At 36.7% G+C, this 17727-nt stretch overlaps 1 protein-coding gene across 1 annotated transcript in view; it reads right to left on the bottom strand.

The window, feature by feature from the left end:
- The window catches only part of MALRD1 (MAM and LDL receptor class A domain containing 1), a 772911-nt gene that overhangs the window by 666421 nt on the left and 88763 nt on the right, over positions 1-17727 (bottom strand). The window contains 2 exon segments of the mRNA XM_045462674.1: positions 5421-5518; positions 12046-12192. Coding sequence (XP_045318630.1) covers positions 5421-5518; positions 12046-12192 — 245 coding nt within the window.

Raw genomic sequence — 17727 nt, 5'->3', positions numbered from 1 at the left:
AGAAAAGGGAACAATTAACTAGAATGCATACAGTGGCAAAGATATGAACATAGTGTGGTTATTTACACACAAATTAATTAAAATGAAACCAAATGAAAGATCCACTTCCTCAATTATAGTCATTACAACATATGCTCAAGAGTTATATGTAGTGAGTTGCAACCATTCTGGACATAGCAAAGAAAAAACTTCTATTATCATAGAAAATTCTATTAAACAGAACTACAAACACAGGTATGTTAAGATTATACCAACCATTTAAAATGTATTTACTACTTACAATTCTAAAAGGAAATTATTTTTGTCATCCATGCCTGATTCATTAAAAAGTAGTAAGATAAATGTTAATATTTATAAATGTTTTACTTCTCTTGGTTTTCACTAAGGCATGGTTTATATGGAGTGTGACTGGGCAAGGCACTGAATTAGTGTATTCAGGACAATTTCATGTGGTTAAAAGAGCTTCCAACAAAGCAGTTCCTTTAATTGCAAATTGGAGAGGGAAAAAAAAGAGGGGGAAGCTCAAACTATTTTATTGGTTTTAATTGCATCCTCTGGGCATTATTTATATTTTTTAAAAATATCCAATCATCATTTTTGGATGATATGACATTTTGATGTCATATGATATGACATCATATGACAAATATCCAAGTCATCATTTCAGGTGACTTACGCTAATAGTTACGAGTACAGGTGAACAACTAAGCTTGCAAGGGTAATGGCCTTGGCTACACCACTTGCTCTTTGGTTCCTACAGTGCCCCGTGACATTCTCCGGAAGAGTGCCCAGCTCTACAAAGGAGTAATCAGGCTCTCTGATACTTAACTCTGTGAAGTGACCTAACGGGGCATTATTTAAGAGTTTATTAAAATGATTTCTTCCTATTTGTTTCATTTGATTTTGGTCTGTGCCCAAATGAATCTCTACTCTTCAAAAATTCTGCTTCTTTCCTCAACTTCCCTAGAATCTTTCTTTCAACGGCTCCTCCGTCTTAGAACTCCGTGGCCGAATCTTCATGCCCTTTCTAAGCTGCATTCCAAATGCTTGGCTACCCTGCCTTCTCTGCCTCATATCGGACTCTGCCTAGTATGTGCAATACCTGTCTTATCTTCAAGAGATAGAAGAAAGAAGAAGGAGGAGGAAAGGGAAAGGAAGAGAAGAGAAAAAAGAGGCAAGAAAAAGAGAAGAGAGAGGAGAGAGAAAAAAGAAGATATTTTTAGCTCCTCCAAACTCAGCTGGGAGTTAAGTCCATGCTGGGAACAGGATCATTCATCACACACGCACACGCTCGCACACACACACCCGTAGTGATTTTTCTGACTCCTAGTCATGATGACGTTTTTGTCTGAGTATTCTTCCTTTGAATAAGCTTAATTAGAAGTTTAGAATCTCCAGTAAAATATAATCTGTTGTCGGGGTGCCTGGGTGGCTCAGTCGGTTGAGCATCCGACTTCGGCTCAGGTTGTAATCTCGCAGTCGGTGAGTTTGAGTCCCACACTGAGCTCTGTGCTGACAGCTCAGAGCCTGGAGCCTGCTTCAGATTCTGTGTCTCCCTCTCTCTCTCTGCTCCTCCCCCAATCACGCTCTGTCTCCCAAAGATGAACGTTAAAAAACAAATGTTTTTAAACATAATATGTGGTTTTAATTTATATGATTAGCCTCCATGTGTTTTGCTCATGCACAGGTGGAGAGAGTACCTGCTCTACTTTCCCCCACACCATGTTGCTTCCTCTAGAATCTATCCCATATGCTAACATCTATCCTTGGATTAAACAAAACGATCAGGGAACAAAGTGTGGGTTGCACCGTTCTAAGCCCCACTCCGTAATTACTTTTTTTTTTTTTTTTCTAAATTTCTCGTTGAATGTGAGTTCATCACTCTACTGGGAGAACATTACAAGACATGGTCTTTCAAAACTGGTCGAGAGAACTGTTATAAGTGGATTATGATCGTTATGCTGTACTCACCCTCTTGGAGCACTTAACACTGAATTGCCATCAGAATCCCTAAAACCGACATTTCCTAAGTGTGGGGCAAGCGCACACTTAGGTGGTCCCTATTGCATTCCAGGCATCCAGGCTGTGAGCAGGTAAGCAATGTGTGTGTACTGAGTCAGAGAAAGAAGGTTTACGTTGTGATCACCATGTACACTCAGGAGAGAATTCCCCAAAGAACTATTTTTGCTTTGTAATTTTTACCACCTTGAATCTAAACCAAATGATGGCTCATCTGTCTCTACTGGTTGCTGGAAAACTTAGTTCGAACGTGTAGCCTGGCTCTAATAAACTTTATTTTTGGGACCAACCCATCTCTTGCTTCATCTATCTTTTCCCTGATATTCTCATTCACTTTTAAAAAAAAAATTACGATTTCTTTTGAATTCGAGAATATTAAAATAAGTGCAAAACAAGCTGAAATTTATTTTTTAAACAGATGAATATGCCAACTAGCTCGAAAGCAGAAGCTTTGTATTCTCAATCTTCCTGCTTTTGATGAATTGCGAAGTCCTAAAAGTAATTTAGTACAGTAACTCAAATATGAGAACTCAGAAAATATTAATACCTAGCACAAATATCCTTCATATTTGATATTTCCTAGTTAATTCAAAACAGTAACTACACTTCAACATCAGTAAGAAATGGGAGCCTCTGGTTCCCATGTGTCGTTCATCCTATCTCCTGGCTATTCCAAGGAAACGTGCCGAGTTTCCAACAGTGACTTGAAGGGACTTCTGATACTTTTAAATTAAAGTCCACATCTTGAGCAAGGCGGGGGAGCGGGAGGAGGTGTAAGAAAAATTGTGCATGTTGATGCCATGTGCTGGCTATAGGTTAAGGACAAGGGAACTTGTGCAAAATGACTCTACAAGCCTGTTGTTAGAAAAGAAGACTCAAAAGAAAGCTTCATGTTTTTAAAGTCCTTCCGAAAAAAATGTTCTCAAGTGTATCAGCTTCATATGATTATGTAGGGAAAAAGTGTCATTTCATAAAATGAAGACATTAGTCGTATCAAAGCACCCAACTATAGTTAGCTCACTGCCTCAGTTTACCATGTTATAATGAAGAACAGTGCTATTCCACAAGTATAACTATTATCAATATGTTCCAGTTTGGAAAATTGACAAGATTCTCTCATTACTCAAGAGATACGAATTTGGTTGTTTCGCTGTTCTGTAAAGTACCACACATTACCACAGACTTATAAAAAAGTAATACTATATTCTTAGAATACTTTGTTGGGAAAGAACATTAGCTTTGTGTGTCTCAGACTATAAATAACCTTCCTCCTCTAGCTAATTCTACTTCCTAGACCTAAAAGTACTATAAAATAACCCAAATATCCCTTCCTCTAACTCAAAAGCACTAACATTCAAGCAGAAACAGACAAAAGGGGAAAAAAAAAAAAAAGAAAAAAACAGATACCTCTTCTGGCAGCCTGTAATGGCTCCTTAAAACACTCTTCCTTTTCCAAAAAGCAAGGAAAACCATTAACACTGAAGCCTTGGGGGGTTGAGTACTTGGTTCTGAGAAATAAATCAAGTGTCTAAACTGCCCATGGCTTTCACTGAGGCCCCACCACAGCTAAGCTCCAAGTTTAAGTGACAATAGAGAAAACTGTTCCCAAGTCGAAGCAATCGTAAATTGATACATAATCCCACTGACCACAAACTAACGGCTACCAGCGCAAAACAATAGGAAATGTAGGTCATCTTTACAAAGAAAAAAATGTATATGATTTCTAATTGAGTCTCTGGAATTACTAATAAGCTCTTAATGTTTACTTCCGAATTTCTGCAAAACAGGAAGAATACATTTTATTGTTTTGCATCCCATGTGTTATGTATACAACAGTGACCACGATCACATCACTTTAGTATATGGCCTTGAATTAAAGCTAAGCAACTTTGGGATGTACTTTTACAGATCGAATAATTGCTTCAGGAGTTCTCAAAAAAAAAAAAAAATTCTGTATCTATTGCATAGGATTTAATAGAAATAAAACAAAGGTGGGCAAGCATAGAGTGTATTTGGGTGAAGGGGAGTCCAGGCAGGTATTTTAAATATAATCCCCATAAAGAAATGGACAGGAAGTAACAAGGGGAGGGGGCAGGAGGGGGAAGAGGGAGGACAATCCATTAGGAGTTCTGGGCACTCCCATTCAGATTTATATCAAGCTGAACATATAATTAGATTTATACCTCTGAATGATATGTAATTTGTCACCAGGAATACCGGAATAAACTGCTGTACCCCTACACTTACAGATGATGAATTTAGTGTGCTGCAATATCGATCTCCATTACTTTCTGATAACTAAAAAAATAAACTGGAATCCTAAAGGGCTTATGGGCATGCTAGAACTCTCAAAAGAACTGAAAACAAGGCACGCTGAACAGAAACGTCTAACATAGATGTTCATTTTGTGGAAAACAAAGGAATTTTGTTTAGTAAACATCTACGCGCCAGATCCTTTGTCGGGTACTTTATTTAACGACATTTTAATAAATAACGACTTTATTTAACGAAAAAGCTAATACTACACTTCCAGTGTGGATGCTCTCCAGGAGAGTATGTTATCTGTGGCAGAACTTGTGGTAGGATCCCTACCCTAAGAAAAAACAAAACAAAACACAAGGCAACCTGGCTATACGCATAGGTGACAACATCCCTCAGGACCTTGTAACATGAAACCACTTAATCAGACTACATGTTTGTGTGTTACCATATAAAAAACTACACCACATGGCATTTGGGGCTCAGTTCTTCAGTACGTGCCCAACCGAGGTGCCCGCACAAATAATAAAGTTGCTTCCTGGAAAGAAAAGCCTCAGTGTCACGACTGTGCGAGAATCCTGCTACAAACTGAGATTTGAACCAGGTCTGCCTCCAGGGCCCTTCTCTGCTTTCTTCTCTCTTGTACTGTTGAAATGGCCTGAGTATTGCTTGGTCTGTGTTTACTTGGCACCAGAAAGACTAAATGAAAAAATAAAATTGCACAAAATGGAATTCTTTTTTTTTTGTGCCCATGTTTATCTCCCTTTTTCCACCCTTTCATCTTACTCTCAACAAGCACTTGTGTAGATTATTTTATTTTACTCAATTAACACTGTTGGCCAAAATAATCAGCAGTTTTGGCAGCATGTATCCAGTTTGGGATTCTTGAAAGGACTGCGTGGAAAGAATACAAAATGACAGAAAAATTCGTTAATAGGCCCCCGAAAAGAACCGTTGAAGTTATATGTTGCAAATGGTCTTTTGGAAGGACATGATATTTCATGCTGAAATAGCTCATATAAATCTCTCAGTTCATCATGAAAACAGTAGTAAAAGATAGCAGGCATTTACTAGCAGCAGTAACCCACGCCCAAAAGTTTACAACCACAGAAGGGTCAATGCAAATCCCAATAACTGGTTACCTGACATGGGGTAGAGGCAGTGTGTGCTTTTGTAAGAACAGGACTTCCAAGTTTGGCCACTCCTGGAAATTGATGTGACCTGAAATAAATGAATGATCCTACCAAAAAAAAAAAAAAAAAAAAAGTCAAGGCACATGGATATAAATTCTACTATCGTATATTTAGTAATTCTTTGCTCTTAACACCGTATCCTTGCACACATTCAACTGTCAATCAGATAAATAAATTACATTTTTACTTATGTACCATTTAGCTCTGGAGATAACCAAAAGTTCTTTCAAATGGATAACATTAAATATCTAAAATAAAATCCAATGGATTAAAATCAACTCTTGGTCCAACCCCCCCAAACAAATATTTTTATTGGCTTATGTCGTGTCATAAACAGAATCTGAAATCAAATTAAATGAAGCTTCTAAGTTTACAATTGGATATCCAACACACCCTTCTGAAATTCTCATGAGAGCATGATTTTTAAGTTTCTTCACAAAGTTCTGAAGGATGCCAGCCTGTGGAGTTTGGTTTCTCCTGGGGCTTACATGTTTGACATTGTTGTCTGTGCTAGTGGGGATGAAAGCTTAATTAAAGATCTAATCTGAGCGTTAACAAAATAACTGCTTTTAGATTTTAACTACAGTAGATGTGCTCATGGCAAATGTACAAGGAGATAACATCTCTTAGCAGCTCAAAAGATCACATAGTCTGAACTGCTGTCAGGGGTAGCCTCATTGAATATTGAAAATTGACAAGGAAGGCTACGCAGAACAATGCCAAGGTCTGATCCTGCCCTTTGATAATCATGAAGTGATGGGCAACTTGGAAAGCCAACTATTTTGACTGAAAAATACCATATTCAGAAGGTGATTTTCCTAGATACAAGTACGCAGAAAGGAAAAGATTTCATAATTAAAATGTATTATTATATAGATACCACCATGTATTTAACCGAACAACCAGGGCTGCAAATCAGCAGTATCATCTCTGAATGAGAAAAACAGGACAGTTTATATGGGCTTTTTTTTTTTTTTTAAGTAGGCTCTACACCGACCTAGTCTCCGCATCCAATGTGGGACTTGAACTCATGACCGTGAGACCAAGAGTCACATCCTCTACTGACTGAGCCAGCCAACCACCCTTATACAGGGTTTAAAATCCCAAAACCAACGGAAAGAATAAAACCTCTTATTCCCTAATTTCAAACTAAGAGTGATAGAAGCTATATAAGCTCATTAAATGGTTTCACCTATAAAAGAATAGCATAGGAAAAGAGGATTTTGAAAAAATTATTCCAGCTTAAAAATCCCCAGGTTCAAGCAAAACTCAATTGAATACTTTTAAAAGACAATCAAAATTCTACAAATTAACAAATACTCAAAAATCTTGGTCCCCTGGTCATTTAAAAACAATATGCACAATTTCAAACAAGCAGTTAATTGAAGGATGGGACATACAAACTAAAACTGCAAAATCTAAAAGAAGCAAAAGGTTTGAATAAATTGGTTTTACCACAAAAATGACTTGTAAAGTGATGAAAAAAAATCTTATGGAAATGTCTGGCACCACAGGTGACTTTTAATCAATTTTTAAGGAATATTTGTAACATTATTCAAGGGATCTTAAGTCTTAAAGATATATGGAGCTCAACTCAGTTTACATTGCCAGATAGCTCTAATTTAAAAGTTATGGAAATAGGAACATAAAAAATAAATTGCAGAGCAACGTCACTCATGATCATAGTATAAAATTCTAATTAAGAACTTATCAATTACATTCAAAATCCTTATCCAAAAAATATGTCCTGACCAATCAGTGCTTTCCAAGAATGGAAGCTTGGTTTAATCTAGCCACTCTATCAACATAGTCAAATAGATCAATAAATTAAAGGGTAAAATCAGACTTGGATCAACAAATACTGAAAATCCTGTGGCAAAAAAAAATAGCCATTGCAAAGAAAATAACCTTAAGAAAATATTAAAAGTAGGGGCACCTGGATGGCTCAGCCGGTTAAGTGTCCAACTTCAGCTCAGGTCATGATCTCACAGCTCGTGAGCTCAAGCCCCACATCGGGCTCTGTGCTCACAGCCCAGAGCCTGGAGCTGGCTTCAGATTCTGTGTCTCCCTCTCTCTCTGTCCCTCCTCCACTTACAATCTGTCTCTTTCTCTCAAAATAAAAACACATAAAAATGTTTTAATTAAAAAAATATTAAAAGTAAACAATTAAATGAAGATTAATGATCAACCCCAAAATAAATATCCTAAATGGCAAACAACAAAGTTATTCTCATTAAAATGAAAAAGTAGAGATTTATGTCATGATTATTAATAACAGATAATATTAATTATCTTAGACTAATATTATCTCATAGGTCATAGGTCTAGTGAATGCAATTGTCAAGAAAATAATATATTTAGTAATCATAACAGAAAAAATAGAGACAGTTTCCATGTTTTGCCAATAATATATTCCTAACAGTAGATACCCCCAAGACTTACATTTTTATATAATGACAAATATTAACAAGAGAATTTGGTAAGGTTAAATCATTTTTTTTTAACTTTAACAATAAAACCCTAGACATAAAAATGGTGAGAAATACTCTCTTCACAATTACATTAATGCAAAATATGTAGGAATAAGTCTAACAAGAAAAGGACAGAACTTTTATGAAGAACATTATAAAAACTTGTAGAAGACCATAAACCCTGTTATTAAATAGAAAGAGATAATAGATAATATATTTTTAAATGGAAAGATATTATAAAATAATTAATTTAGTGAAAATTTATTTGCAAGCTAAATGAAATCCTAAGAAAATTTTAATATTTCGAAAACATAGAATATAGTCTTAATATTTATATGGGCAGGTAAGGAGTAAAGAGAATATGAACTCTGAACCCAGACCCAGGGACTTCTAAAAATATGTCTCCGGATTTATTTTAAGTCTGGTTTGCAGAATGTACTAAGAGAACTATGGAATTATAGGATATCAAGTAGATTGTTCCTGGTAATCTGCACGGTTCATTGTAAAACACTTATACACACCCAAGAGGGGTGACAGGAAAAACACAGTATAAAAATTAAGCAATGAGGGGATCAGCCTCTGTGGGTTAAACTGTCCATGCCAGCCTCAACCTCATCTTTTGCAAAGCATGCATCCGCTTTTAATGTAACGGTCTAGAAGGGACTACTTACATGATGTGAAAATATTAGATAGAGGACTTGATAATGAATCAAATATGATATAAATATCACAAATATTACCATAAAGAATAAAAAGTCAGAATACAACAAGTAAAACCAACCAAACGAGATTTGGTTCATGAATGCAAGGGTGGTTTAATATTTGAAAAATTCATGTTATGAATCAACAAAAAAGATAATATGGTGACCATATGGTTATCACATATTCAAAAAACATTTGACAAATTTTAACATACATTCACATATATATACACACAAAAAAACACATTATGAATAGAAGGGAACATCGCTATCTGATAAAGCAAAACAATCTTTCAGCAAATATAGCACTTAAGGTTGAGTTATTAACAGCTTTCTTCTGAAATAAGAACAAGTCTAGAAGCTATCACCTGTTCTATTCAACATTTCCCCAGAATAACTAGCCAGTGCAATGAAACAAAGAAAACAGAAGGCTTCACATTCAGATAGAAGGAAATAAAATTGTCATTATTTGCAGATAAAATAATATATGCATATATATTCACAATTATTTTAGGTTCATACACACACACACACACACACACACACACACACACACTTAGCTATAATAAATAAAATTAGCAAGGTCATTGGGTACAGGATCAATATTTAAAATACAATGGCATTTCTCTATACCAGCAAACAAAAACAGTTTTTAAAATATTATAAGAGCTGAAAACCTATCAAAAACCTAAAAAATTTAACAAAACGTTTTTAAAATATATACACTAAAAGTTTCAGAATTTTAGAGAAATTAAAGAAGCTCTAAATAATCTAGGAGATTAGAAATATTTGAAAAGATCTTTTTCAGTAAAATACAATAAAGATTACAAATGAGCAACCATTTTATACCCACAGATTAGAAAAATTTAAGAGACTATAATGCCTGCTGCTGGTAGACAAATGGGAAAAAAGCACTCTTATTTTGCTACTGGAATTTTAAGTGTTAAGATTTGAAGGGAAAGTACATATCTTTCTGTAAAAACCTAGTAGTCTCACTCATAGCTGTTCATTGCATAGAACTGAAAGCACCCTATATAAGAAGGTGTGTACAAGAATGGATTTTAAAGCACCGTCATGATATTGTCACTCAATAAGAGGATAGCTAGATATGTTATAGCATATCCAGACCAAAGAAATGAAGCAAACAAACAAAAAGAATTTTAAATGTAAGACAATGAGTACGTAGGATCACAGGACAATGATCTCTAAGACAGGGAAAATAAATGAGTTATGCCATACAATTTCCCCAGCTTACTGCCTAAACAGTTTCCAGCTGCCGTGTAGGGAGTGGGGAGCCAGAAGGAGTGTGACAGTCTCTTCAAATTGAAAAGATGGAGATGCCACTTTGGGGACACTCAACTGGCTGTAGTCCACAAGGCAGAGGACAGGAGGACAGGAGGACAGGGCTGCAGAGAGAGAGATCCAGAGATCCAGAGTCTCCCCCTCCCCTGAATCTCCACCTGAGTACTGACCAGTGCATGGAGGTGAGGAAACTTAAGTGAAGCTGGAACTTCAACTTCTAAAAGGCGCAACTGGAATATTTCCCAGAGGTCAAAAAGGGCCAGAAATCAGAGGCCCTTTCACTCAACACCAGAAGGAAAATATTAATTAAACAAAGGAACTGGATAGAGTACTCAAGTCAAATGAAAACTTATGTCCAAAAACAAAACAAACAAACAAAAAAAAAAAAGGTATGCAAATCTTATAGCATGCTCATAATCACCAACATTTAGAAACTAAAATATCCTTCAACTGATCAATGGGTAAACAAACTGCGCCTTATCAATGCAGTTGAATACTACTCTGTAGTAAAAAAGGAAGGAGCTGCAATCATCAAGGATGAAAGTCAAATCCATTAAGCTAATTAAAAGAAGACAGACTCAAAAGGCTACATAGGACATTAGTATATTTATATGACATTATGGAAAGGGCAAAACCATAGGGACAGAAATCAGATCAGTTAGATGCCGGTGGCTAGAAGTGAGATGAGTATTGACTGCAAAGTGGCATAGCATTTGGGGGGAGAATGGAACTCTTTCAGATCCTGAGTTTTCTAATAGTTATACAACTACATATGTTTGTTCAAATTCTGTGAACGGTACACCAAAAAGGTTGAATGTTGCTGCATTTAAATTACACTTTAACAGATGGACAATAATGAGTTGTCCTTTCTGTTTCAAACTTTAATCCACTCCATCACAAAATCTTAAAGGAAAAATAAGGTTAACAGGCGTGCACACGCGCGCGTGCGCGCACACACACACACACACACACACACAAATTAGGACCTTACTCCACTGTGAAATAATAATCTGGGTTTATAGTTTTAGACAACAGATGGACGGCCAAAGTCTCTCTCTCCATCCATTGACATGCTCCCCCACCAACCCCAGTTTGCAATGGCTATAATTTAAAATACAGTCAACACTGCTAGTTTGGCATACTTCCTTGGAAATCTCAAAGGAGAGACAGAATAATGTTCAAGAGGGTTGGATGAGCTTAAAGAGGATTGACAATACAGTTGTGTTAGTATAAAGTTTTAATAGGATACTAATATACCTAGGCAATGACATCTACACAAAAGAGAGAAAACAGAACAAAACCCTTCTGTTTTCCTTGGAGATTCCCAAACCTTGATTGAAATGCCATGTGTTGTTATAATTGCTCTATTTTAAGATGCTATATGAAAATTGTAATGGTGCTTAAAAATACATGAGAAAGAAGATTGTTACAAAGAAGTTTTAAGAGTGATTAAACTGCATTCAAGTATTTGTCAATTTATTTTATAGCTGGTGCTAAATCTCTGTTCTCTGTTTCCAGAAAGAAGATTAAACTATTTTTCTTTCTGTTTTAAAAAAATTGGATTGCTCTAAAAAGAAGGCACACCTATTGTACATGAGTTCTGGCAACTAGAGAATATTATCAGAAGACTCTCCACCCCCCACCCTCATGCCTTCAACCCTGTAAAAAACGTGGCAACAGGGGTGCCTGGGTGACTCAGTCAGTGGAGTGTCCCGACTTTGGCTCAGGTCATGATCTCATGGTTCATGAGTCTGAGCCCCACATCAGGCTTTCTGCTGTCAGCACAGAGCCAGCTTCTGATCTTCTGTCCCCCTCTGTCTGCTCCTCACCCACTCGTGTGCTCTATCCCTCAAAAATAAACATTAAAAAAATTATAAAACAAAAAGTAAAAAAATGTGGCAAGAAAAACATTGGTTATTAAAACAATGTTCTTTTTGGGAAACTCAATTAATTACAAACTATCATGTTGATCATGACAGTTTAAAGCAAGACAAACCAGAGTTCTATGTATATAGTCTATAGCTAGAAATGAAAATACATAGTAGCACCATTCTGCAACATGAAAGACAACAAACATTTTTTAAGAGGAAAACGTCCTACCATGATTTGTGTTTGCTATGTGATCAGCATCAGGTAGGTGGTTGTCTCCACTGGCCAATCCTTTCATGAACTCCCAGTGTGAATCTTCTGTGAGAAATGGTTCCCAACCACAGAAACCAGACTCAAAATCACACGTGAGATGATGTGCTGTTATGCATGGGGGGAAAAAACAGATGAGGAGGAATTAAGGAGGAAACATAATTCCTGAAATACAGACTTTATATCAGCCAATTAACTTTGGAGGGCAGAACAATCATTCCACTTTGTAATAATCGTTTTCTGAATATAAGAATAGTTTACTTTTCCCTCAGAGATTTCCATGTGATGTGTGAGGCATCGCCCTTCTACATTCTTCTAACTACAAGTTTGGCACATTTCATTCTGGCTGTGGCCATCTCTACTGTGCTCAGTGATGCACCATCAAAGTAGAGCTTTCTTTGCAGGGGGTAACTGATTCCTCTGCCAAGACCAACAAGATTCAACAGCTCAGTCAGTAGTTTAAAAAGATCCATTTGAAAGAGGGGAATTGATTCTGGACACCCAAAGAGTTTACGGTTGGTGCCTTGGTATTCATTCTGTTACACTATTTTAATAGTTTCTCAAAAAAAAAAAAAATTGCCTAGTCACAGTGGAATTGCAGGTAAATTAGACATTCTGCCTTTGCTTTTCGTTTCCCTCTTAATATACAACTAAAAAGTCAGGAAATACTTATGTTTCTACATTAGTCACAAAAGAAAACAGTATGGAGGTTCCTAAAAAGTTAAAAATCAAACTATCATATGGCCTAGTAACTGCACTAGTAATTGTAATTGTAATTGTAATTATACTTACCCAAGGCACACAAAAATACTGACCTGAAGGGATACATGGACCCCAATGTTTATAGAAGCATTATTTACAATAGCCAAATTATAGAAAGAGCCCAAATATCCATCAACTGTTGAATGGATAAAGAAGATATGGGGTGTGTGTGTGTGTGTGTGTGTGTGTGTATTCTTCAAAAAGAATGAAATCTTGCCATTTCCAATGACATGAATGGAGCTAGACAATATGCTAAGCTAAATAAGTCAGTCAAAGAAAGGCAAATACCATATGAGTTCACTCATATGTGGAATTCAAGAAACCGATGAATGGGGCGGGGGGAAGAGAGGTAAACCAGGAAACAAACTCTTAAATCTAGAGAACCGATGGTTACTGGAGGGGAGGTGGGTGGAGGGATGGGTTAGATAGGTAATGAATATCAAGGAGGGCACTTGTCCTGATACGCACTGGGTGTTGTATGTAAGTGATGAATCACTAAAATTCTACACCTGAAGCTAATATAACAGTGTATGTTAACTAACTTGAATTTAAATTAAAACTTGGAAAAAAAAGTAATACATACATACATACATACATAAAATAACTTTAAAAAAAGAACTAGTTCTAGATTAATTCAATGTTTGGGGTAAGCTTCATAGCATCTTTACCACTTTTGCCACCAAATTAGTAAGAAAAATGCAGCAAGACTGGGCAGTAAACTAGAAATTGCAACAACTTGACTTGTGCTTTTGAGAAATTAGTTTTTATGAGCTTAAATTCCCTTTACCTACAATAAGAATCATAGTATCAGGCCATCTTAGGTAATAGCTTGGGGAGTAAATTAATACAATTTAAGAATTTATTTCCAAATACTCCTTTTCATGCATATGCATTTTTAAAGCACTGGGACAAAATAATTCTTGGTCAAAACATACCCAAAGTTTTGACAAACTCCAAGTTTTAACAAGCTCCCTAGGATCAAAATGCTATCATCTTGGGGCAGCTGGGGGGCTCAGTCAGTTGAGCATCCAACTTCGGCTCAGGTCATGATCTCGTGGTTCCCGTGCCTGAGCCCCGCATCGGGCTCTGGGCTGACAGCTCAGAGCCTGGAGCCTGCTTCGGATTCTGTGTCTCCCTCTCTCTCTGCCCCTCCCCCACTTGTGCTCTGTCTCTCTCTCAAAAATAAGCAAACATTAAAAAAAAAAATTTAATCCTATTATCTTTAGTAATAAGAACAACAGACATGTGACTGAAAGTACCCAGTGTGGTGCCGGGGGTTTTGCATACAGTACCATTAGTCCTCTCAATTACCTCACACAGTAAGTGTAATCACCCCTCAAAGAGAAAAGCAGCTCTAAGTACTTGTCTGTGGTAAATTTAATGAACAGAGCATCTGGGCTTTGAAATGTCTGTCAACAAAACTCTTTAACTATGAAGCCTCCCTAAACCAGGGACTACACTGCCATATGCGTGCTCCAAACCATTATTTTCAATTTTAAATAATATGACCAAAGTGACCAGTATATTGAATGAGCTCACTATATCTTAATAATCAAAGGATCTTCAAATGTCTATAAACAGGGATGCCTGGTTTCATGACCAGATAGTTCATCACTAACGTGTCAACTCTTAAAACACTGAAGTCCACTATGCAAGTAACACTACCACTTAAATTTTCTCTACATGTAAACATTTAGATCTCAGAGCATGCTTGTTTAGACAGTCATATAACTGATATATAATGCTATTTTTTTCTTTACAAGCAAATATTGTCTTCTCCCTGAAATGGATTTCCCAAAAAACAAACACGACTACATTATAATAATGAAAAGATGCTGCATACTACCTAATGGTGAATCCACATGACAAGGAAATGCCATTCACCCATATACTTAACTGGAAACCTTCTGGATGTGTTTTTCTTTACTCAGCTCTGGCTACAGAGTTCAGAGGGTACTACTGATAAAAAGTTAATCCTCAAAGAAGAATCTCTTCTGGTTTTTGACAGTCTTAAGCACCAATAACAAGCTGTGACTGTTTCCCGGGCCATCTGGAAAATCCTCTAGTCTAATTCCTTGGTTCTCTATGAACTTTGCCACTTATTAGGTGACCTCAGACTCTTCTCAGTTGGTAGAGTGTAGAAATACGCAAGACTCAAAATACATATCTGATCTCGGAAATGTGCTTAAAGGTTCCAAATCCTTGGTTTTGGACATGGTAAGGAACTTTTCCACCTACTCCCAACGGTACCCAAAATTCTCCCCTGGAATACACCTCCCTGGAATAGAAAATCTTCCATGGGTGGGGTGACCACCCATCTGGGTTGCCACAGTTTATGCCTGTTGTCCTAGCATAACAATTAAAACCTCTTTTTTTCTCCCTCTCAAGCATTCCTGTTTGGGTAATAAATTCAACATTGCCCTGTTGGGCAATACGTATTAATATACAAAGGAAATAAATCCGTGCAAATAGCAATCTTATTCACTGCAGGTAGCCACTGATTTAACCAGTAACCATCCTATTGCCCAACTAGCCAATACTGTGAATTGGCAATAAGACCAATAACTGTGGATGGAAAGTACAATGTGACCGAAACATCACCCCACTGTTCCATAGGCTCTTCACAACTGGGTCTATGTCACTGAAAGGCAAAGATATAAAGAGGATTTCAAGACAAAGTAACTTTGGGTCATGTAAATGTTGAAATGTGGCACTGGGAGAAAAATTGATCTCTTTCATTATCTGGATGTTTCACCAGTCAAAATGTCAATCGTTGCACTTTCCACAAAACATGAGAAACACCCTGTCCTTTGAAAAATGAACGTTTGTTTTTGAAATCCATCACCCTAAAGATAGGTGGATGTGGAAGCAAAATGGTACGGTCACCTCCGTAAAAATCTTGCTGAATTGCTCAGCTGTTTCTACCAATGACAGTCATCCCACAAAGGACATTTTTCAAAGTATTCTAGAATTTATCTGTGCTATAAAATATAAATCAAATTCCAGTCACCAAAGTTTAGTTTTTTCCATTAAAGTTCCCCTACATAATTCAAAAAGTTTAAGTTGCAATTATAAATATCTGAAAAAAACCAGGGGAGGCAAACACATTTTGGCCACTAATAAATGCCTGACACCATATTGTTAAACGCTAAGTATTTATAAAATCTAAAAAATCATCTATTCATATTATAAGTGTTCATTACAGTGATTTTTGATTATTTGGCTGCTTTTATTTTAACTTCCTGTGATTATAGAACACACTTCACTATTTCTAATCAGAGCATGAGAAATGGCACTGTTCATAATTTTAGCAAAATTTTGCTGAGTTCATCAGAGTAATATTTTAAATTATGACAAAGCTTTCTCTTGCATATTTAACCACTGCAGCATAACGGCCAAAGAAAAAATTCACTGTAGCAGCTGAGGAAAATTCTTCTGGATTACGAAAATTAAAATATTTATGAATCTTCTAGTTCAGAAGTAAATCGCTTTTCCGTTATATAAGGGGGAAAAAGTATGTATGGGAATAAATGGGGAATGTTGCATTCCATAAGCATATATTAGATCTTAATATGATTATATCAGGTAAACATTTTAATACTTACTGTAAAGCCACAAGGATCTTTTCTCCACTACATATATTATTTCCCTTGTCTGCAGGAAATTTTTAGCATAACATTTTTCTTCAAAATATGAAAGACATCCAGAGACAGCACCACAGGGAACATTAAATGCACTGCATTGGATTCTTGGTTAAAACTTCCTTCACTTGAACACTGTATCAACCTCTCCTTTATTTTTTTCCGACTTCTCCTTTAAAGTGTACTTTAAAGTACTAGCATTTTAAATGCTCTGAAGAATCCTACAATTAAAAGAACTTTTTTTTTCCACCAGAGTTTCCCATACTATGTGATTCGGACACAGATCTGTCCAACCTTGCATCCTTTTTGAAACACATATACAGTCTTTTTCCATGTTATGATTGAAAAGGGTATATAGGGGCGCCTGGGTGGCGCAGTCGGTTAAGCGTCCGACTTCAGCCAGGTCACGATCTCGCGGTCCGTGAGTTCGAGCCCCGCGTGGGGCTCTGGGCTGATGGCTCAGAGCCTGGAGCCTGTTTCCGATTCTGTGTCTCCCTCTCTCTCTGCCCCTCCCCCGTTCATGCTCTGTCTCTCTCTGTCCCAAAAATAAATAAACGTTGAAAAAAAAAAAAATTTAAAAAAAAAAAAGAAAAGGGTATATAAATTATTTTATTTTTGTGTGGTAAAATATAGGTGGCATAAAGCTTATCTTTTTAACCATTTTAAGTGTAGTTCAGCAGAATAAGTACATTCACACTGTTGTGTAACCATCACCATCAGGCATAGTCCAGAACTTCTCCATCTTTACAAAGTGAAACTCTATACCTAGTAAACACCAACTCCCCATCTTTCCCTCCCCTCATCCCGGCAACCCCCATTCTGCTTTGTTTCTATGAATTTGACCCCTCTGTGTACCTTGTGTAAGTAGAATTATACAATATTTGTCTCTTTGTGACTTGCTTATGCTATTTAGCATAATGGCTTTAGGGTTCATCCACGTGGAATGTGTCTAGAAATTAGGTATATTTTATATGTAAATTGTTCCACCTGCGAATGTATATGCCTTTAGATATGTTTGGAACAAGGTATATTTTAATTATTTTATTAGAAGTATTTAAAAATAGGGGCACCTGGGTGGCTCTGTCTGTTAGAAGTCCAATTCTTGGTTTCAGCTAAGTTCATGATCTCACCGGTCCGTGGGATCAAACCCCACATCAGGCTCTGCGCTGACAGGGCAGAGCCTGCTTGGGATTCTCACCCTTTTCCTCTCTCTCTCTGCCCCTCCCCCACTCATGCTTGC

The sequence above is a fragment of the Leopardus geoffroyi genome, chromosome B4 (genome assembly GCF_018350155.1).
Source record: "Leopardus geoffroyi isolate Oge1 chromosome B4, O.geoffroyi_Oge1_pat1.0, whole genome shotgun sequence".
Classification (NCBI taxonomy): Eukaryota; Metazoa; Chordata; class Mammalia; order Carnivora; family Felidae; genus Leopardus; species Leopardus geoffroyi.
Note: the sequence above shows the minus strand (reverse complement) of the source record. Positions and strands in the feature narration are given on the sequence as shown.